The sequence below is a fragment of the Mustela erminea genome, chromosome 4 (genome assembly GCF_009829155.1).
Source record: "Mustela erminea isolate mMusErm1 chromosome 4, mMusErm1.Pri, whole genome shotgun sequence".
NCBI classification, from domain to species: domain Eukaryota; kingdom Metazoa; phylum Chordata; class Mammalia; order Carnivora; family Mustelidae; genus Mustela; species Mustela erminea.
In genome coordinates, this window is record NC_045617.1 from 89,447,806 (window position 1) to 89,467,956 (window position 20,151).

General features: G+C 45.6%; 2 protein-coding genes and 1 long non-coding RNA gene across 7 annotated transcripts in view; 2 read left to right on the forward strand and 1 right to left on the reverse strand.

Moving 5' to 3' along the window:
- Nucleotides 1–5,776, forward strand: part of BICRAL (BRD4 interacting chromatin remodeling complex associated protein like) — a 94,141-nt gene extending 88,365 nt beyond the window's left edge. For all 4 annotated transcript variants that reach the window (XM_032339996.1, XM_032339997.1, XM_032339998.1 and 1 more), the window contains one exon: nucleotides 1,862–5,776. In XM_032339996.1, coding sequence (XP_032195887.1) covers nucleotides 1,862–2,649 — 788 coding nt within the window. In that variant the 3' untranslated portion in view covers nucleotides 2,650–5,776. The remainder of the gene's footprint in view (nucleotides 1–1,861) is intronic.
- Nucleotides 4,272–12,590, reverse strand: LOC116588636. The gene is made up of 3 exons (XR_004285027.1): nucleotides 12,504–12,590; nucleotides 6,961–7,162; nucleotides 4,272–4,357 (listed from the first exon to the last, which is right to left on the reverse strand). It is a non-coding gene; the product is annotated as an uncharacterized LOC116588636 (long non-coding RNA).
- Nucleotides 12,584–19,759, forward strand: RPL7L1 (ribosomal protein L7 like 1). Of its 2 annotated transcripts, none has more exons than XM_032340001.1 (7): nucleotides 12,584–12,693; nucleotides 13,323–13,431; nucleotides 14,103–14,266; nucleotides 16,274–16,411; nucleotides 17,153–17,262; nucleotides 17,455–17,669; nucleotides 18,074–19,759. In XM_032340001.1, exons 1-6 carry the CDS (start codon nucleotides 12,653–12,655, stop codon nucleotides 17,661–17,663), a joined length of 771 nt encoding a protein of 256 aa, XP_032195892.1. In that variant the 5' UTR covers nucleotides 12,584–12,652; the 3' UTR covers nucleotides 17,664–17,669; nucleotides 18,074–19,759. The 2 variants fall into 2 exon arrangements, with proteins under 2 accessions (XP_032195892.1, XP_032195893.1); XM_032340002.1 differs by having other exon boundaries at nucleotides 14,106–14,266.
- The last annotated feature ends 392 nt before the right edge of the window (nucleotides 19,760–20,151 follow it).

Below are 20,151 nucleotides of genomic sequence, written 5' to 3' on the forward strand. Positions count from 1 at the left end.
TCTCTCCGTCTCCCCCTGTCTGACAAATAAATTAATGTTGTAAAAAGATAAATAAAATAAACCATCCCCCTACTGTTAGACTATTATCTTTCAGTGACTTTATTTCCATTACTATAACTTGGTTCTTGGATATCAAGATTCTCTGCCTTATGTTTGGTGTGGCTCATGAAATCTCTCAAAAAAATAAATGATCCTTACACTCAGTCTAAAGGAAAGGTCTGAAAGAAATGCCATGCAACTATGAGAATCCTCAGATCTTTCCAAAAAGAAAGGGAACAATGTGGGATATATTTCTGTCCCTCTATCCTAGAACCTGCGGTCTCCTCTTGCCTTACAATGAATTGGATTTACAGATAAACCCTCCTGCTTTGTCACAGCGCCCCAGATACGAGCATCCCAAGGACCTGGATGGGCTTCATCCCCCTGTGTGTTGTGTCCACACAGCCGGTGTTTGTTGGATGGAGTCTTCTTTTTAGGTGTCAAGGCTGTGTTTCCTACATCTCACATTTTGTGATTTGGTGAAGAAATTCAAATTTTGGTTTTACAGGTGTCACCATAGCCCTCTTATACCTCTTCTGCCCTTCTGTTACAGCAGGTTGCCTCTGTGCCCTCAACCTCCCCAATCCTAACATTTCTCTTGCCACCCTGGGCTCCTCAAGCCTGGCACAGTGCAGGGCTCATTCATAGACCCGCTTACTACACATGCCATTGTCCTTCCAAGCACATACCATTCTGGATGTGTGTCGACTGTCTGTTCTGTGCTTCTGGCAAAGTGCAGCTTTATAACGCCTGGTCCTCTCACACGTGTCCGCAGGGACCCAAGTGCCATCACTCAAAGACAAGCAGTGTGTCCACTCCCACCCCTGACCTAAAGCCTCATTCCAGGGCCCTCTGCTCCAAAGGAGAAACCCAGCTCTACTAGCATCGAATTTCTGTTTTCAGACTGTTTCAGAGCAGCCATTAATTAAAGAAAAAAAAATAATAATAAAAACTAGCTAAAGAGGGGCGCCTGGGTGGCTCAGTGGATTAAGCCGCTGCCTTCGGCTCAGGTCATGATCTCAGTGTCCTGGGATCAAGCCCCGCATCGGGCCCTCTGCTCAGCAGGGAGCCTGCTTCCCCCTCTGTCTCTGCCTGCCTCTCTGCCTACTTGTGATCTCTCTCTCTCTGTCAAATAAAATAAATAAAATCTTTTAAAAAAATAAAAAATAAAAAAACTAGCTAAAGATAACACTAAGAGGGCCACCTGGCTGGCTCAATCGGTAGAGCATGCGACTCTTGATGGCAAGGTTGTAGGTTCAAGTCCCAGGTGGGATGTAGCGCTTATTTAAATAAATAAGTAAATAAACTTAAAAAAAAAAAACAACAAGAAAGAGAACACTAAGAAATCAAGACAAGGGACGCCTGGGTGGCTCAGTTGGTTGGACGACTGCCTTCGGCTCAGGTCATGATCCCGGAGTCCCGGGATCGAGTCCCGCATCAGGCTCCCAGCTCCATGGGGAGTCTGCTTCGCTCTCTGACCTTCTCCTCGCTCATGCTCTCTCTCACTGTTTCTCTCTCAAATAAATAAATAAAATCTTTAAAAAAAAAAAAAAAAAGAAATCAAGACAAAGCGGAGCTTTTGGCTCATCTGGTTTTCCCATTTGTCACCACGCATCTTCCTGGTCAAAGAGGTTAAGCTTCTTGTCTGGAAGCCCGGGCTACTGTTCAGGAAGCCCCTTCAAGTGTTGTGCCCCTGCATGTTCCTGGACACGAGGGACTGGCTCACTGGGCTGGGCTGGGTTTGCATCTGACCCACTGGGGGGTCTGTTGTAGAGTCCTTCCTGCAGAGTTCACTCAGTGTTCTTTTTGTTCCCATTTCCAGAGGGTTTTCAGGCTGATTTCTGTTGTTCCTTCAAACTTGATAAAGCTGCTCCCGAGACCCAGTTTGGCCGGAGTGACCAGCATGGCAGCAAAGCCGCCAGCTCTCTACACCTGACCGCCAAGGCCCAGGGCCGAGACCGAGCTAAACCAGGCCTGGCAGAACCAACGAATCATGACCAATTTCATCTAGTGCCTAATCACATTGTGGTCTCCGCAGAAGGAAACATTTCTAAAAAAACTGAATGCCTCGGCAGAGCACTGAAATTTGATAAGGCGGGCTTAGCTCAGTACCGGAGTGCGTCCGAGGAGAAGGGCAGCCGGAGAGAATCCCTGAAGGCCAGCGAGTGCTCTCCCGGCCCCGAAGGGCCCCGGAAAACCTCATCCCGAGTGGATCATGGAACTGAGAGCAAACTCTCCAGTATCCTAGCAGATTCTCACTTGGAGATGACGTGTAACAATTCCTTCCAGGACAAAACTCTGAGGAATTCTCCAAAGAATGAAGTTTTACACACAGACATCATGAAAGGGTCGGGCGAGCCCCAGCCAGATCTGCAGCTCACTAAGAGTTTAGAAACAACATTTAAGAACATCTTGGAACTCAAAAAGGCTGGGCGGCAGCCCCAGAGTGACCCCGCGGTTAGCGGCTCGGTTGAGTTAGATTTCCCCAACTTTTCTCCAATGGCTTCGCAGGAAAACTGCCTGGAAAAGTTCATCCCGGACCACAGTGAAGGCATTGTAGAAACTGACTCCATTTTAGAAGCAGCTGTAAATAGTATCCTGGAGTGTTAATAGCCACAGCCCTTCTCTACCCGCCCCGAGACCCCAGCCCCGGACAAGTCACGTTCTTTCCTGGCAAAAGCAAATGGAAGCGGTCTCCTGTCTCCAGCCTGCTTGATCTTTCATCACAGGTGGTTCTTTCTGATCTCGATCCCATTCTTTGTTTCAGAGCAATACTCGTCGTGGTTACAGGGAGATCCCTTCGCGAAACGAATCCTTGTTAGAGAGCAGTCTGATAGGCCCAACACATTTCAAGTGTTACGAAAGTGCTTATTAATAGTCATTTCTGTGTTTGTTTACGTGTTTTAATTTAAAACGAAACAAAACACCGTTAACTCGCTGAGATCACAGTACACTTGGCCCTGGGTAAAATTCTGACAATCATAAGTCATTTGAAAAGAACAGACTTATTATTAAAGAAAATCAAACAGGACTGATAGAAGCTACTTTTTAAAGAATATCCCACCGCATCTCCAAATGTTGCCGTTTGGGGTCTGTTGTCATCGTCGTCGGGAGGGTGGACCACCGGCTCGTGCCCCCTCAGCCATCCCTGAGCGGTGAGTTGCCGGCTGCTCTGCCGGGGACGCCGCAGCACACCCCCCACCCTCCCCAAGAAGCAGCCAGTAGCACACCAGCAGGGCACGTGCAGGGCTTCCTTGCTCATCGTTCAAGTGCTTTTCTGACGCTCCCAGAGCAAAGCCTCATGCTTTTCAGCCGATGCGTGTTGAGTTTCATCTAGAGAATGCTCTGTTCTTAGTTGCAACAGCATGACTTGAGATCATTTCACCAGGCTAAATAAAGGAAAACGGAAACCAGTTAAGTGGCACAGTGTACAGGGGAGGCCGGGATAGAGCCTTGAGGAATATAATATGTATATATGTAAAAGCATATATATGTGAACTATTGAGAAAAAAAAACAAGCGTTTTGCATTTTCTAATTGGATATAGTCAACATATGCTGTATGTTTTTGTTTGTTGCTGGGTTTCCTTTCATTTAACCTCTCCACCCGCCTCTCCCACCAACAGCCAAGCGTCCAAAGCACTTTCATTCGAAAACTGTGTTGTAATTTTTCAGTTTAAACTTTAAGGGGACTTTGGCCTTGTTTTTGCTTCTTGTCTGAGAACAGTAGTCACTCCCCGTCCCCCGGCAGCAATCATTACCAAAACACAGACAAACCAAAGTAACCAGCCAGCCCCCCCACTGAAAGAAAAGATCTGAGACACGGGATTCCCACTTGAGAGCCAAAGGACATGCCCTGTCATGGTCTGTGTGCGGCCCGTGTTCATATTAGTGAACATGACTTACTGCTTTATTTATATTTCTTTTCAGGGAGCTTTTCCCGTTTTCCTTGCTTGTGTTCTTGTCCCCAGTCATCCCATCCCATCTCTGCTGTTCCCTTCATCCTCAGCGTCACTGTAACCAGCCAGTCTCTCCCATCGTTGGGAAGGCGACATAACTATTTCATACGCACCCTACCCCACGCGGGCATGCGGGTACCGGAGCTGTTCAGATCTAGAGCTCACTCTGGTGACAGTGTGGACACACCCACTCTTCCTCCCATGTGCATGCACTCTCTCATTTATTCTGTTGATCTCTCTGGCTTTAGAGGTGCACCCGTTGGTCTCCACTCTCGCACGGTGCCAGCATCTGTTTCTGATGTTGCCAGAACGGGGATGACCCCCATTGTCATCATGTTGGGCGCTTCTTCTCCAGATTGGCCTGCGATGGAAAGGAAGGCTTCTGATTATTGGAAAACATGGCAGCAGAAGACCCAGACTCTCCCTGTCCCTCTCTGTCCCCCGCATTGCCCTCGAAGGAGCCCCCTCAGACAGCCAGTCTTCATAAAAGCAAAGTACCTTGTCCTTGTCCCCCCACCGCCACCCCAGCCAATAGAACTTGGAAAATCTGGGCCATTTTAGGGTTCCCATTTTTTCCTTATTTGTGCCAATGTCCAAGTTGCAGACTTCCCCTTTTTCCTGTATTGTAACATATTAGAAGAATAAGTTGGTATTGCCAGTTGGAACTTTCTGTTTGGGCAGCCCTGGGATAACACTCTGCCCTGAACCCCATGATTTCGTAGGCTCTTCTTCTCTTAGGACTCATGCTCCCCTCATCCCTAGCAAGACTTAAAGATGGTCCTTCCTAATCAAATTCTTCTCATTGTGGAACTCTACCTGGAAGCCGTCACGTAGGCAACTAATGGGTTACATTAATTACTGCCAATCAGTGGAATTCTTAAGAGAAAAGATAAACTTCATGTACATTTGTCACCTCCTCTTCTTCCCTATCCTCCCCTCCTACCCCAACTCCTGCCTTTCTAAATACCATCTCAGAGGGTCTTTCAAGCCCTAACATTGGTCTAGCAAACGGAGAGCCTAATTCACCAAAATGAAACTTGTAAATTTTTGTGTCCTTGTATGTAAGTTTACTTTCTATGGAGGAAAGATTCTAGATAATGACAAATGAAGATTTACGAAAATGTATTTTATCCTGTGATTAGGTTATGCACACATGGGTCATAACTCGCATGTCGAGCCCCCTCTGGCGAAGGGTAAGGGAGCTCCGCCTCGGACGGCCAACTTTCAGTTGTTCAGGTTCATTAGTCAAGGTTAAGTTTTAGAACTACTTGTACTCAGTAACAAAAATCATTTTCTTTTTTTTTTTCTTTTCTGTTGTTGTTGTGGAAAAGTGTGCATTTGTTATTAAGCATTTGATTTTCTGTGTCCTTAAGTACTGCCTAAAGATAAAGCAAATTTTAAACTGGCAATTACGAAAAAGAACTATTTTAGCTCTGAAGAATTTAGTAGATTTTGTTAGATTAGGGAGGCCTTACAGACTGACTTGACTTATAGAGGACGCGTCACTCACTGTCAGTGTGGTGTGGGCTTTATTTGCTTAAATACCTTCATTTGTATAGTATGTCTCACTTGAAATTGCTTTGTATACATTTTGTAAAAATATTTATAAAATGTTTTGTAAAAAAAAGTATAACAAATTGCAGTTTATTTTGTTATGTTGGATAAATACTGTTAAAAGAAACCAGTCAGTAACTATATTGTTAATCCATGGTTAGGAAATGTTTAGTTGGAGATTACGAAATGAAACAACCATTGCAATACAGCCAAAGATTTGGGAAAATGTGCAACTGTGATTGTCTTGATTTTGCAAATAGGAATGGCTCTTTCCCCAGAAGAAAAGGGTAAGTGTTCAGTGGGAGTTCAACTGAAATAGATTTATCGTTCCCAAACAGGAGCCTAACTAGTGAGGGGATAGGAGTGTAATTGATCGGCCTTTCCAAACAGTTTCAGATCCAACAGGGTTGGTCAGTGAGGAAGGTTAGTCATGTACATGTCTGGCCTCCCTCCCTGCTTTTGTCACATGAGTCCTTAACTGAGGAAGGAAAAATAGAGTCATTTGAGAAGTTACATGAATGAGCCTCAATCTTCAGGAGGTTTCTTCAGTCATATTTCTTTTGCTTCAGTTAAGGACAAGAAGGCTGAGGGATAGGGACAGAAAACTATTTTACACAAGATTTATGCCAGAATTAACATGTTTCTCTCTGGATTCACACATTGGATCCATTGAGAAATACCTCTGTAAACTTGTGTGCAAAATCAGCCCCCTGAGGCCCTTCTGAATTCTTGCCCTCACAAGTGGGGACTCCGCCCAAATTGTTAGAGAAACTACCACAGGGTGAAATGTATTTCTGGGGGTAAATGTAGAAGACTCCTTAGGTTTTTCTTTGGGGCCTAGGATTTACACTTAACATTCGTTATGGTTTAATTGTGCCCCCCTCACACATACACACACACTGGTAAAGCAGTAGCAGTTAGGAAATCCAGATTCTGTAACCAATATATAAACAGGAAGTTGTTCTCCTAGAACTAAGAGCAGTGAGAATCCTTACTGCTAGAATAGTTACATCAGTGGATGGATCCCTAAATGTCTTTTGCAGTGTTGCCCTGGTGTTGAGATTCTCTTGCTAAGAACAAATGACAAATGTGTGCCCAACATGACATTCCTTACCCCTCTTTGGGCCACTGGCAATGGGAGTGCCTCATGAATGAAGCAGGCAGGATGCCCTGGCTGCTTGATTAAGATCAGCCTCTTTTCGCCAGGGACGTGCCCAGAGAAAGACCAGGCATCTCCTTTACAGATGATTAAACCCCTCAGTCCTTTGTATGGGCGGCGGGGGGGGGGGGGGGGGGCTGTGTCCCAGGAAGGAGGCCAGTGGGTTATTTGGGGGCAAAGAGAAGAGAAAGAAACCACAGTCTGGGGGCGCTGAAACAGCATCACTCAGACAGGACTCTGGGAGCGCTGACCTCCAGTGGCTAGCCTCAGGCTCCGACTCTGCTTCACCCTTGTGGCTGTTCTCCAAGACAGAGTGAGGGCTCCTGGGTATCCAGCGGCAGGTGGAGAGCATCAGCCACCGTACAGAGCTTGAGCAGTTGACAGGCACCTTGCCAGGTACTGGGGATACATGAATAATTCAGGTCTGACACCTACTTTCAAGGAGCTCACAGTCTAGAGAGGAAAAAAGCACACAAATAATTGCATTATATTGGGGAATTGAGTGGAGTTCAGGAGACAAGAAACTAAGGCTAAAATTCTTCCCAGCCAACCACTTTGGTAGAGTTGCTGCCTATATTCCAACGTCCTTCTCGGTATATTCTAAGTTACATTTGAGAAAAATGTCTGATACTTGGTGCAGGAATAAAGGTAAAGGCATTTTGTAAATAATAGGGTTAAATATGTGGGGAAATCTGGTTTACACAAATGGTAGGAGCACCTTTGTAGTCTTAAGTGGTTTCTGTAATATGGGTAGCCTGTGTCTATGTTGCTGCCCTTAAAAGGCCTTCAAGCCCTAATCTACATTTCCTTTTGTTTTGTTTTTTTTTTTTAAGATTTTTATTTATTTATTTGGCAGACAGAGATTACAAGTAGGTGGAGAGGCAGGCAGAGAGAGAGGAAGGGAAGCAGACTCCCCACCGAGCAGAGATCCTGATGCGGGGCTCGATCCCAGGACCCTGGGATCATGACCGAGCCCAAAGCAGAGGCTTTAGCCCATTGAGCCACCCAGGTGCCCCCCTAATCTGTATTTCCGATGGGCATGCGCTAGAGCCTGGCCTTTGAACACACTTGCAAAGGCAAGAAGATCCTCAGGGAAAAAAAAAACCACTTCTGTGAAGACCCAGGAAAGCAGTGCAACAGGGTAAGAAACAGTGCAAAGGGCAGAAAGTACCTTTGGCAGCTGAACCTAGAAATGGGTTCTAGGACCTTGTCTAACACATAATTAGAGATCTTCGTGTTAAGTTTCTCTCAGCCTCTACTCCCTTGCCTACAAACTAGGAAGCTTCGCCCCGGCCCTGCACTCCTTAAGGTGTAAAATGAGGTTACTGAAGAAGTGGGAAAGGTGGGAGAAGCTAAGCACCATTATTCCTGAAATAATTCGGGGGAGGTTTGAGTTTTTCTGTTTTGCTCTTGGTCATACCTCCTGCATGTTGTCTGCTTCCTACTCTAGCTTTCCTGGGTCTGTCCTGGCCCCTCAGAAGCATGCTGCCCTTCACAGGCTCTCACCTTTTTCCTTCACACTTCGGCCCCCTCATGCTTGTCTTTCATCAGCATGATGTTGAGTCATGTCCTCCCCAACTCTAGGCTCATCTGGCTGCTCTCACACTAATCTCTTTCCCACCTGATTCCTGGTAACCCCATGTCACTCTCTGAGGAAGCAACAAGGAAAACTTGAAGCAAAACGAAGTCAACTTCAAGAAGGTTCATTATCCAAGAAAGAGGTTTGGGGATGATGTTGGAAATTGCAGATGGAGCCCCCTTTTGGGTGCAGTGAGTGTGGCGGTTTTGCCTGAGAAGGCACTATTCCAGGATCTCCTAAACAATTCCAAATAATCCCAAAGTGCAGACAATACAGAAATAACCTGTTCTGGAATATGCTAGGAAAGGAACCCTGGAGCCAAGCCAGAGAGCCACAAAATGTCCTGAACGGAGTCTTTAAAAAATAGTCAAGAGGTTTCTAAAACAGGCAAATTAAAAAAAAAAAAAAAAACCAAACAGGTAAATCACAAAAATGTAATTACCTAGACAGTTTTTTTCTTTCCTTCTTTCTTCCTTTTTTTTTTTTTTTTTTTAATTTTCTTATTTGAGAGAGAGAGAGAGAGAGCAGGAAAGCACAAGCAGAGGGAGAGGGAGAAGCAGGCTCCCGCCTAGCAGGGAGCCAGGTACGGAGCTCCATCCCAGGACCCTGAGATCATGACCTTAGTTGAAGGCAGAGGCTTAACCATTTTTCTCTTAAACAAATACACATAGGATAAATGAAAAACACAGCACAAAATGTAAGTCTTCCTATTTCAGACCCCACTCCCATTTCCTAAAAATAACCCCCATCAATACTTTCTTGTATATACTTCCAAAATTGTTACATATAAATACATCTATAGCCAAAAATCGAAAACCACAAAACAAGCAGGAGCCACTCTCTTACACCCTATTCTGTACCTTGCTTTTTCAAATGTAACCAAATATCTGAGAGTTATTATAGCCTGGTTGCAAGAAATGGAAACTGATCCACTTGGTTAACCAGCATAATGGAGTTTTATAGGAAAGACAAGGATTGAAGGGAAAATTGAAGAACCACTAATATTGAGAAAGAAAGAAGGAAGCTCCAGATCTTCGCAGGTAAAATTCTTAAAAGTTTTACCCCAAACCTCCAATGTTTCTCCCATCGTCACCCTGCTCAAGATTCAAAACCCAGAGGGGAGAAGTTTTTTGTTTCTTAACATTTATTTATTGGGGCACCTGGGTGGCTCAGTTGTTAAGCGTCTGCCTTCAGCACAGGTCATGATCCCAAGGTCCTGGGACTGAGCCCCACATCTCCCTCTCCCACTGCCCCTGCTTGTGTTCCCTCTCCCGCTGGATCTCTCTGTCAGATAATAAAATACTAAAATAAAAAAACCAACAAGATTTAGTTATTCATTTGAGAGAGGGAGGGAGAGTGAGCTTGAACAGGGGGAGCAGCACAGGGAGAGGGAGAGAATCTCCAGCAGGCTTCCTCATAAGTGTGGAGCCAGCCATGGGGCTCAATCTCATGACCCTGAGATCATGACCTGAGCCAAAACCAAGAGAATGACAAGTCAGACTTTAAACTAACTGAGCCACCAAGGTGCCCCCCAACCCAGAGAAGTTGATACCATCTTATGCCCCCTCCCACTGGACAGATTGGAGGAGTTGGAAAGATCTTCCAGAGATCCCTTCAGCTTATATACTCGGAGGACAAACATTTAGTGTTGATACCCCACTCCACTCTGACAAAGTACGCGATGAAGGAGAGATCAGTACACAAGAGAAATAGGATACTGTTAGGAAATGGACATGGAGATCAGCCGGCCAAAAAATAAAAAATACCACCAAGATTTCAGGACATGAAAACCTACCTCATTGCATATAATTGCAAAGTCTTTCATAATTTATTTAATCATTCCCTTGTAATGGACAACTACAGCAGTCAAGAAAAAGGGCCTATGACAACATGCTAAAAAAGGATAAGATTCTTGGGGCACCTGGGTGGCTCAGTCAGTTAAGCACCTGACTCTTGGTTTTGGCTCAATTCAGGTCAGGATCTCAGGATAGTGAGATCAAGCCTGTGTGGGGCTCTGCGCTCAGCAGGGGAGTCTGCTTGAGATTCTCTGCCCCCACCTTATTCCCTCCCCCCAACTCTCTCTCCTTCCCTCAAAAATAATCAAAATCTTTAAAAAATAATAATAATTTTAAAAAGAGGGGCACTTGGATGGGACACTTGGTTGAGCATCTGACTCTTGATTTCAGTTCAGGTCATGATCGCAGGGCTGTGGGATCGCGCCCCGTGTGGGGCCCCGCCCTCAATGCAGAGTCTTCTAGTCCCTCTTCCTCTGCTCCTCCCTCTGCTCTTGCACACACACTCTTTCTCTTTCTCTAAACTTTCTCTCTCTCTAAACTAAATAAACTCATTAAAAAAAAAAAAAATGATGATTCTTGAGGCCCATTATTCTTCATTCTTACTCCTATCCTCACTTCGAAATAAAAGGTCTTATATCTTGCCTAGTGCTGGAGCTTATGGTCAATGCTCAGTAAACAACATGCTTTCAGTTAGTGAATAATTTGGGGTTGAAGACATCTTTTCCTCTGGATCTTTGTGGAACAATGGCTTAGGCACTGGGAATAAGTACGCCTCTAGCACCATCTGCTGGCATTCATAACCTCCAAGTCTCTTTCGGCCAGTATTGTTAATTGCCCTGAAATTCCTCCTCTTCTTAATACTTTCAGTACAGCAGAACTTACCTCTTATCTGTACATAGATACAGTTACAAAATAGTGACTTATTTTTGTTCCTTGTTTACTATCTAATAAATGTTTTACACTTAGATGATCCTTGTTTTTGCCTTTTTACAAAGTAAGACACACGTGAAACGCTGAGTGAGGAGCCTCGTATCAGTCTTGGACTCCAAAGACTGTGTTGTCCTTTGACGTTGATTCATAGGTAATGAGCTCTGTGTATGGCACTATCGTTCTGGTTGGACTAGTTACATAGCACATACCAATATGATGCTTTGAGCTTATTTAAAAAGCCCCTGTAAGTGCCCACTATTGTGACAGGAGTTGTAGAAGACAAAAAAACATGAGGTAAGTTCCCTGCCTTCAGAGCACTCCATCTAATTAGGGTAAGTGGAACAGTTAGGACAAAGTCCATGGTGATGCCTGTAAGTGCCCATTGTCAAGTGATGACATTGGGATACATACTAGGCTAGACATCCAATGCCTGGAAACATTTTTGTCATATCTGGGATGGGAGTGCTACTGGCATGTAGTTGGTCGAAGCCTGGGATGCTGCTAAACATCCCCACAAGGCACAGAGAGCCCCCACATAATAAAGAATCATCTAGCCCAAAAAAGCCGGTATTGCCAAGATTGAGAAGCCTCCGCTATACCTTTAGCAACTGCCACGAGCGAGGCAGTTATGGTCCCTGCCCTCCTAGTATCATGAAGAAATATTAAAAATAGGGGCACCTGGGTGGCTCAGCTCTTAAGCATCTGCCTTTGGCTCAGGTCATGATCTGAAGCTTGGGATCACTTTGAAGCACGCTTAAAAAACAGAGTATCAACCTCTCAACCTCCCACTGAATGAAAATCTGCATTTTCACAAGACCCTCAGGGGATTACTATGCATGTTAGTGAGGTAGACAGCGCTGCGCTGGAGGGTTTTCACTGTTTTATGAAGACCAGGAAAGAAGGCAGCAAATCCCGTGGTAAGAGCCACAGCAGGGAAGATTGTGAGATGGCGGGAAAAATTTCTAGTTTTCGACCCAGCATTACTAACATAGTGTTGCCTGCTTACAGTCAGACATAGTGCTAAGCGCTTTATATCGAGTATTTCACATCATCCTCCTAACGCTATTAGGCAGGTCCATTTTAGGGGTAAAGCAAATCAAGGTCCGCTGGGACCAGTGCTCCGGGACGCACCGACCGCGCCAGGCCGATGGAATCGAAGCTGCATTCTCTCCCACCCGAAGTCCTCCACAAACACCTCCACCCACACATAAGAGCCAAAGTCTCGGCTCCAGCTCTCTCTACCCAACAAGGGCCAACCACGCCAGGCGGTCCTCCCTTCCCGGACTCGCGCGGCCGAAGGGAAACCCGGAGGAGCGGCGCGCCCTCCACCCCGGAAGTCGTAGGTGCAGCGAGGGAAGCGGCTTCGTTTTTTAGCTCCGCCGGCGGCATCAAACGAATACAGCGTCAAGGAACCGGGCGCGATTGGAGGATGACCCTAAAGGGCTTGGAAGCAGTGCGAAGAACGTTTGGTGCAACATTTAGCAGAAACCTGTGTTAGTGAGACCTCAGCGGTTCACGGCCGCTCGCAGGGCGCCGGGCAGCGGCCGCCGGGATGGTACACCGGGAGCTGGAAGACAGGTCTCTATGGTCAAGTAACTATAGAGCGGGCCTCTCTTCCCCCACGTGGTGGGGCTGCGCATGAGCAGTCGTCGCAGCTTCGGAAACATGGCGGAGCAAGAGTGAGTGTTTGGGCTTTGAATTTCTCTGGTGGGGTCTTAAGCATCTGGTACCATCCACAGTGTTTATTCCGTAGCGGCGGAAAATAAGGATACTTGTGGACTGAAGGAAAAGATTAGAAAAGACTCCAGATTACAGAGGGTGGGATGAGGAGGAAGGAGCCGTAGAGTTCGGGCTGACGATGAGACGGAGGGAGACTCCGTGAAGTTTGGGTTACCTCGAGCGGAGAGGATTGAGTTTCTGGCTGCGGACTGAAGAGTGCCAGGCTTGGGTTCATTCAGCCTGGCTTAAGTGTTACCCCTGCTGATGGAACTGCAGCGGTCCCAACCCCACGGGGTTTTACGGGAATCACGTAGCTCCTAGTGTGATTTAAAAGGCTGTGGCAGTAAAAGCTCCTTGGAGGCAAACGGGGGGTTAGTGGCCAAGGGGTTCATGACTTTTTACAGCTTTAGGAAAGAGTGAATGTTAAGGGGTCCGTTTTGAGGACTGGAGTCAGAAACCACAGGTTTCAGCGAAGTCTGTCTTCAGGAATTTGAAGAGCGTGGTGTTGCTCGAAGACCAAGAAATGGTTTAGAAATCCATTAACATTTATTTTTTAAACATTACCGCTGATTGCAATTTTCCGTATCAGGCAAAGAAAAAAGATCCCATTGGTTCCAGAAAATCTCCTGAAAAAGAGGAAGGCTTATCAGGCCCTTAAAGCCACTCAAGCAAAGCAGGCACTTTTGGACAAGAAGGAGGTAATGATGGGGAACCAAGAGAAGGGAATTAGAATGTGTATTTGGTGAGTTGTGTCTGCAGTGTTTGAACTAGATTTGGTATGGACAGTCCTTTCCGCATAGATTCTAAGAGGTATATGGTTCATGTCTTACTTTAACAGGTATTTATAAAACACTTTTTGCAGGTAAACTACTGGAGTAGAGTTTGTTAAGGAAAAAATGGAATAGACATTGTACTATTTAGGCTCATACTAAGTGATTCGAAAGACCAAACATGCTTGTATACCTGGAAGAAAATGTATTTTTTTCAGATAGGGCAGACAACTTTTGCTGTTTGCTCAACATTTTTGGAAATTACGTATTTTGGAGTCAGGATAATGAAAGGGGCTCATGCTTATTCTGTACTTCATGAAGCTTAACCCAGTGTTAGATTCTATAAACATGGGTTGGTAAATATTGGCTAACGGCATGTAAACTAACGTGTTTATTCATTGGAGGCGCTTCCTAGTACTTTATGAGTTTTCATAACTCCACCTTCTCTTGGGTGTCTCATTTTTCCCTTACATGGAAGATGTGCTTTGTTTAAGGAACACAGTGGGAAACACACTCAATTGATACTGACTAATGAATTACTTTTATAGAAGTAAAAAATGGACATACAAAATGGTGACAATGGTCTGCCTTCTCTGTAGCAGAAGAAAGGAAAACAGCTCAAGTTTAAGCGACTGGAATGGTTCTTACATGATTCCTGGCGGCAGCAGCGTGACAGGGTGCGCCTCAGACGACTAGAAGTGAAACCTCGTGGCCTGGAAGTGCCAGATAAACATTCCTTGGCCTTTGTTGTACGCATCCAAAGGTGGGGAACTTGACAGATACCACAGGCTGAAGAAGACTGTTGGTTCAGCTTTAGACCCTTTTCTAGGGAGATGAGCACAGTAGGCTTTAAGCCACTAAGGCAAGTTGTGCTGGGAATTCAGGGTTGAACACAACAGAGTTTTCATCTGTAAGGTTAAGGAGACTGACCTTAAGCAGACAGGCATGAAAATATACCCAGTGCTAGGAGGGTTGACTGCTGCCAGGCCCTTACTGGTTTAAGACACTTTAAAGCAGGAACTTGAAGCTGAGACCTGGGGGAGGACTTTCTAGGCATAGAAAGTTCTGAATTGGGGACCATTCTTTTCTTTTTTTTTAAGAGTTTATTTGAGGGGCGCCTGGGTGGCTCAGTCATTAGGCATCTGCCCTTGGCTTGGGTTGTGATACCAGGGTCCTGGGATGGAGCCCCAAGTCAGGCTCCCTGCTCAGCTGGAAGCCTGCTTCTCCCTCTCCCACTCCCCCTGCTTGTGTTCTTCTCTCTCCGAGTCTCTCTGTGTCAAATAATGGTTAGAATCTTTTTTTTTTTTTTTTAAGATTTTATTTATTTATTTGACAGCTCACAAATAGGCAGAGAGACAGACAGAGAGAGAGATGAGGAGAAGCAGGCTCCCCGCTGAGCAGAGAGCCCAATGCGGGACTCGATCCCAGGCCCCTGGGATCATGACCTGAGCCGAAGGCAGAGGCCCAACCCACTGAGCCACCCAGGCGCCCCAATAATGGTTAGAATCTTTAAAAAAAAAAAAGATTTTATTTATTTGAGGGGCGCCTGGGTGGCTCAGTTGGTTAAGCTTCTGCCTTCTGCTCAGGTCATGATCCCGGGGTCCTGGGATCAAGCCCCACATCGGACTCCTTGCTCAATGGGGAGCTGCTTCTCTCTCCCCCTGCTGCTCCCCCTGCTTGTACTCACTCTGTCAAATAAAGTTTTTTTTTTTTTTTTAAGATTTAATTTATTTGACAGAGAGCGTGAGGAGAGGGGAGGGGCAGAGGAAGAGGAAGAAAGAGGCTTCCTGCTGAGCAGAGAGCCTGCTGTGGGGCTCAATCCCAGGACTCTGGGATCATGACCTGAGTGGAAGGCTGACACTTAACCAGCTGAGCAACCCAGGTGCCTTGCAAGGAGTCTTTCTAGGAACTGAACTGAGGTCAAGTAGAGAAGCATATTTAGTTCTGGAGAGAGTTCTTAAAGCTTTTTCCTTATTAGTTGTACTTTTCTCAGTCTACCTGCATGTACAGCTACCTTTTTCTGTTTCCCATACCCAGTCACCCAAACCAGAAACCTGTGGGCTTTAAATATTTTTGAGCCGTTACTAACCTTCCCTACCGCTTCCCAGAATCTCTTCCTAGACTACCACGTCTGGGAAACTACTGGGTTTCCCTGCCTCTGGTGTCACACTTTCAGATCTGTCCAATATGTTCTTCTCAGTGATAGTCAAAAAGAAAGTGGAGGGGCGCCTAGGTGGCTCAGTGGGTTGGGCCTCTGCCTTCGGCTCAGGTCATGATCCCGGGGGCCTGGGATCGAGTCCCGCATTGGGCTCTCTGCTCAGCAGGGAGCCTGCTTCTCCTCATCTCTCTCTCTGTCTGTCTCTCTGCCTATTTGTGATCTCTCTCTCTCTCTCTCTCTTTGTCAAATAAATAAATAAATAAATCTTTAAAAAAAAAAAAAAAGAAAGAAAAAAGAAAGTGGAGTGTATCTCCTTTACCTAGAATCTGTCATGGCTTTACTGCCCACAGAAGCAAGTCATCTTCTTTGGTTTGACATGCACAGCCCTACACACACAGAATCAGGGCCCATCTCTGTGTTCCTGTAGCCTTCAGGCGTTGTTCCACATCATGTGAGAGTGATCTCTCTATATGCCTGCCAGCTCCTGGCGTGACCTGTAAGACGCAGTCTGTGTCCTGCTCTCTGGATCCCCTGTAGGGGCAAACATTTTGTAGGCGCTTGCTGGACTGACATAAACTGGATAAAACTCACTCCCTGTGCTCTGCATTTCAGGATTAATGGGGTGAGTTCACTGGTGCAGAGGACCATTGCAAGGCTTCGCCTGAAGAAGATTTTCAGTGGTGTCTTTTTCAGAGTAACCCCCCAGACCATAAAAATGCTGCGTATAGTGGAACCTTATGTGGCCTGGGGGTGAGTAAGGGGTGTGTGTGTGTGTGTGTGTGTATTCATACTAAATTGTATTTGAGCATGAGGAGAACATTAGGATACCCAGAGTGCTGTTCTCCAAGCCTAGGAGCTCACTGCTATTTCAAAGAAACATTCTGTTGTGACCACGGTTACCAGAAATCAGCTGCTGGCCGTGAAACTTTGGAACACGGGCAGGTATATCAAGAGCTACCCATGCTGCTGCTGACGCACCATGAACAGTACCCCTCTAGGCGCATTCACTTGCAGCCTAGGGCTGAGTCGGGGGTAGAAGAGCAATTAACTCTTGGAGTCTTGAAGCAAGCTAAGGGCCGTGCTTGTGTAAAAGTTGTGTTCCTTCAAATGAAATGAAAACCCGGGAGAGGCCGGGATTTAATTTCAAACTCTGCCCCCATCTTGGGTACAGGGTCATCCGAGGCCAGAGTCCTGAACTGTAAGCCAGCACTTGTTTTATTCTTACCTGGGAAAGTAAAAATTTTTTTGCATGGTGAATGTTTATATCCGTATATTTTAATTTCTAATTACTCAGTCAGGGCCACTCTGGTTTTCTGCCCTCTTCACTTGTGTACTTCAAGCACCCAGCTGCATTGTGCTTGCAGGAGATATCTTGGTAGGAAGAAGGGGTGGTGGGAGAATCTCTCCTCAGCCAGGCTGCAGGACTGAGTGGCCAGTGCCACACCATGTGCAGGGGCCTGATGAGGCTGTACCTCATTCGGTCTCACATAGGTTTCCAAATCTGAAGTCTGTCCGGGAACTCATCTTGAAACGTGGACAAGCCAAGGTCAAGAATAAAACCATCCCTTTGACGGATAATACAGTGATTGAGGAGCACCTGGGTGAGTGTTGCACTTAGGGGTCAGTAGGGGTAGAAAGCAAGGATTTCTGGTGGTCTTGATGTCAGATCTAGGTCGTATTCTTCTTGGAGTCCCAAGAAACCACCAGAGTGCCCATATCCGCCATGTAAGAGCCTCATGGTTTATACTGAGCCAAATGTTGAGCGAAGGAATCTCTACCCTTATGTTTCCCAGGGAAGTATGGTGTTATTTGCCTGGAAGACCTCATTCATGAAATTGCCTTTCCGGGGAAGAATTTCCAGGAGATCTCTGCATTCTTGCGTCCTTTCCATCTCTCAGTGGCCCGTCACACTACCAAGAATAGAGTGGGCTTCCTGAAGGAGGTGGGCTTACCTGGCTATCGAGGTGAACGCATCAATCAACTCATTCGACAGTTGAATTAAACCCAGGTGAGGCTGGAAACTGCCCTTGGGCTGACTTTAGATGGGCCATGCTTTGCCAGTTAAAAATCCTTTTTGCATTTACCAGTATCTGAAAGTGACTGGCGTTGGGGGGAGAGAGGAGATGGGTAGCTGCAAGTCTAACGGATAGAAATGTGCTTGGGGCAGTGAATTCCTGGGTAAGAAATGGAGCTATGTGGATTCCAGCAGTTACAGGCTAGAAAATGCTGTATTGCTATAGTCATTTGGCCTAGAAATGGGGAGAGAATAAAAACCAATTTCAAAAAGGATGGGAAGATCTAACCCATCTATTTTGTTGAAAGTATCTTAACTTTTTGAAATTGCTTATTACTAATATGTGGTGCCACCTTTCATTAAACTTCTATTAACGAACTTGTGTTTTTCTTCCTCAGCATATCTGAATGCACGGCACGTCGGTGGCGCGTTTTGTCTCTTAGAATTGTTACCAGTATCTTCGAAGAAGATTATTTTTTGTTATATCTTGAGAAATTAGAGGGAGGGTCAGGGAAAAAATGATGATGATCTGGCAGGCATTTGTCATCACAGCCCAGTTCCAAGGGAAAGTTCCAGTGTGTTTTCCACATTGCCTGCCCCCACCACCTCTGACGTCAGCAAAAGACTCCTGCCACGGAAGGGAAAGTTCTGCCGTGTCACATCTTCTATCCTGGGGTTTAAAGTTGGTGAACGAATACCCAGGCATGAATACAAGACAGCAGTGGACCAAGCTCAGGGACGTACTTGAACCCGGGGGTTTCTAGGGCCTTGTTTTGAAAGGAACTTGAAATATAACTACAAAGAAGAGCACAAAAACAGTGCTCAGTTGTCTCTGCTGTGAATCCCTGTTCTCGCTTTTCAGTGACAACTTTGCAAGGTCTCAGACTTGGATGGCCCTGAGGTGTATCTGGTGGCTTCCTTAGCCTAGCCTGCAATTGACTTAGTCCTTTTCTTTAGCTCTGATTCTTAACCTATTCTTGGGTCTGTGAGAAGGGAAAGACCCTTTTCCCAGGAAAATACGTATATTCAAATTTTTGCTTGGAAGTTTCTGTGTTCATAGACTCTTCTTAGGGACCCATGCATGTTACATGAAGAATTCCTGCACTACCTACATAGGTCACCTGGGCCCTGACCTTGTTAGTCTCCTCTGGTCCCATATCCTGTGGAAGACCAAGGCTTACCAAGAGAGCTTTCTCCCTTGGAGCCAATTGGGTGTTTTCCTATTAGCAACACAGTGGTAGATTTCTTAGCCCCCATGCCATCTGCCTTAGGGAAATGCCCACCATTTATTTCTGCTGGGCTTCAGGATGAGATTTTCTTTGGCATGGATGTCATTTAGGCTTCATTGGACTCTCTCCTTCCATATTCTAGACTGCAAAGGTATCGCTGTCTATCCCACTGGTGACGATGCCGTAGGCCAATACTGAGACTCCCAGGGACTGAGACCTAAAAGGGGGATCTGATTGTGCTTGTGTTTATCATCTGTGTCCCCCTTCTATGTGGGCCTTCCTCTGCTTCTGTCACTTTGTTGCCTCAATTGCCATCTGAGTAGTTGGTGAGGCTGTGCCGGGTATAGGTCAAGACTTGGAAACATGCTTAACCGTTGTGTGCCCTGGTCCCTTAAGATCAGCTTTGCTGCACTTTTGGCTCATGGGGCCCTCAAACATAGCTGTGAGGTTGAGTTAGAATGAGAACAATGCCTTAAAATGTGCCAGGTTATGAGGTAATTAATTAGGTTGGTTGGCTCAAGAGTTAACCTGCCAAGAATAGATGTTAGAGCTTACACTTAAACTTTAAAGCATTGTGAAATCAAATTACTTTAAAATGACGTATCAGAAAGCCATGGGAAAAGAGCATTGTGAGTGTGGAAGTGCAGGGTTTCTGTCACAGATCTGTTTTATACTAAATACAGGAATAATGTTTTCATCTTGCCTGCAGAATCAGACTATCTAATGTGTGTGCTCGGTGCAATTCAAAGGATTAAGCAAAAGAATACTTCTTAACTTAGAATTTTATGGAAATAGATGTTATAAAAATTAATGCCCTGCTGTATCGTGTACTGTGATATACCATTTCGTAAACAAGTTGTGGAACTGTCATTTCTGGGGAAAACGAGTCCTTTTGTATGGTACGTAGATTTCGTATGTGACTTGTTCATGGCTGTCAGCGTATATTCCTGTCCGCACTTACCATATGTATGTGGAAAATAGATCTGTTTCAGGAAGCAGTAGGGGCAGTGAGCCACGTGCCTCTTTAAAAGAGACAAACTTGGGGCGCCTGGGTGGCTCAGTGGGTTAAGGCCTCTGCCTTCAGCTCTGGTCATGAGCCCTGCATCAGGCGCTCTGCTCAGCAGGGAGCCTGCTTCCTCCTCTCTGCCTACTTGTGATCTCTGTCTAATAAATAAATAAAATCTTTTTAAAAAAATAGAGACAAACTTAAGAAAGTGGTTGTAAGAGCTTTTCTATTATAAACTTCA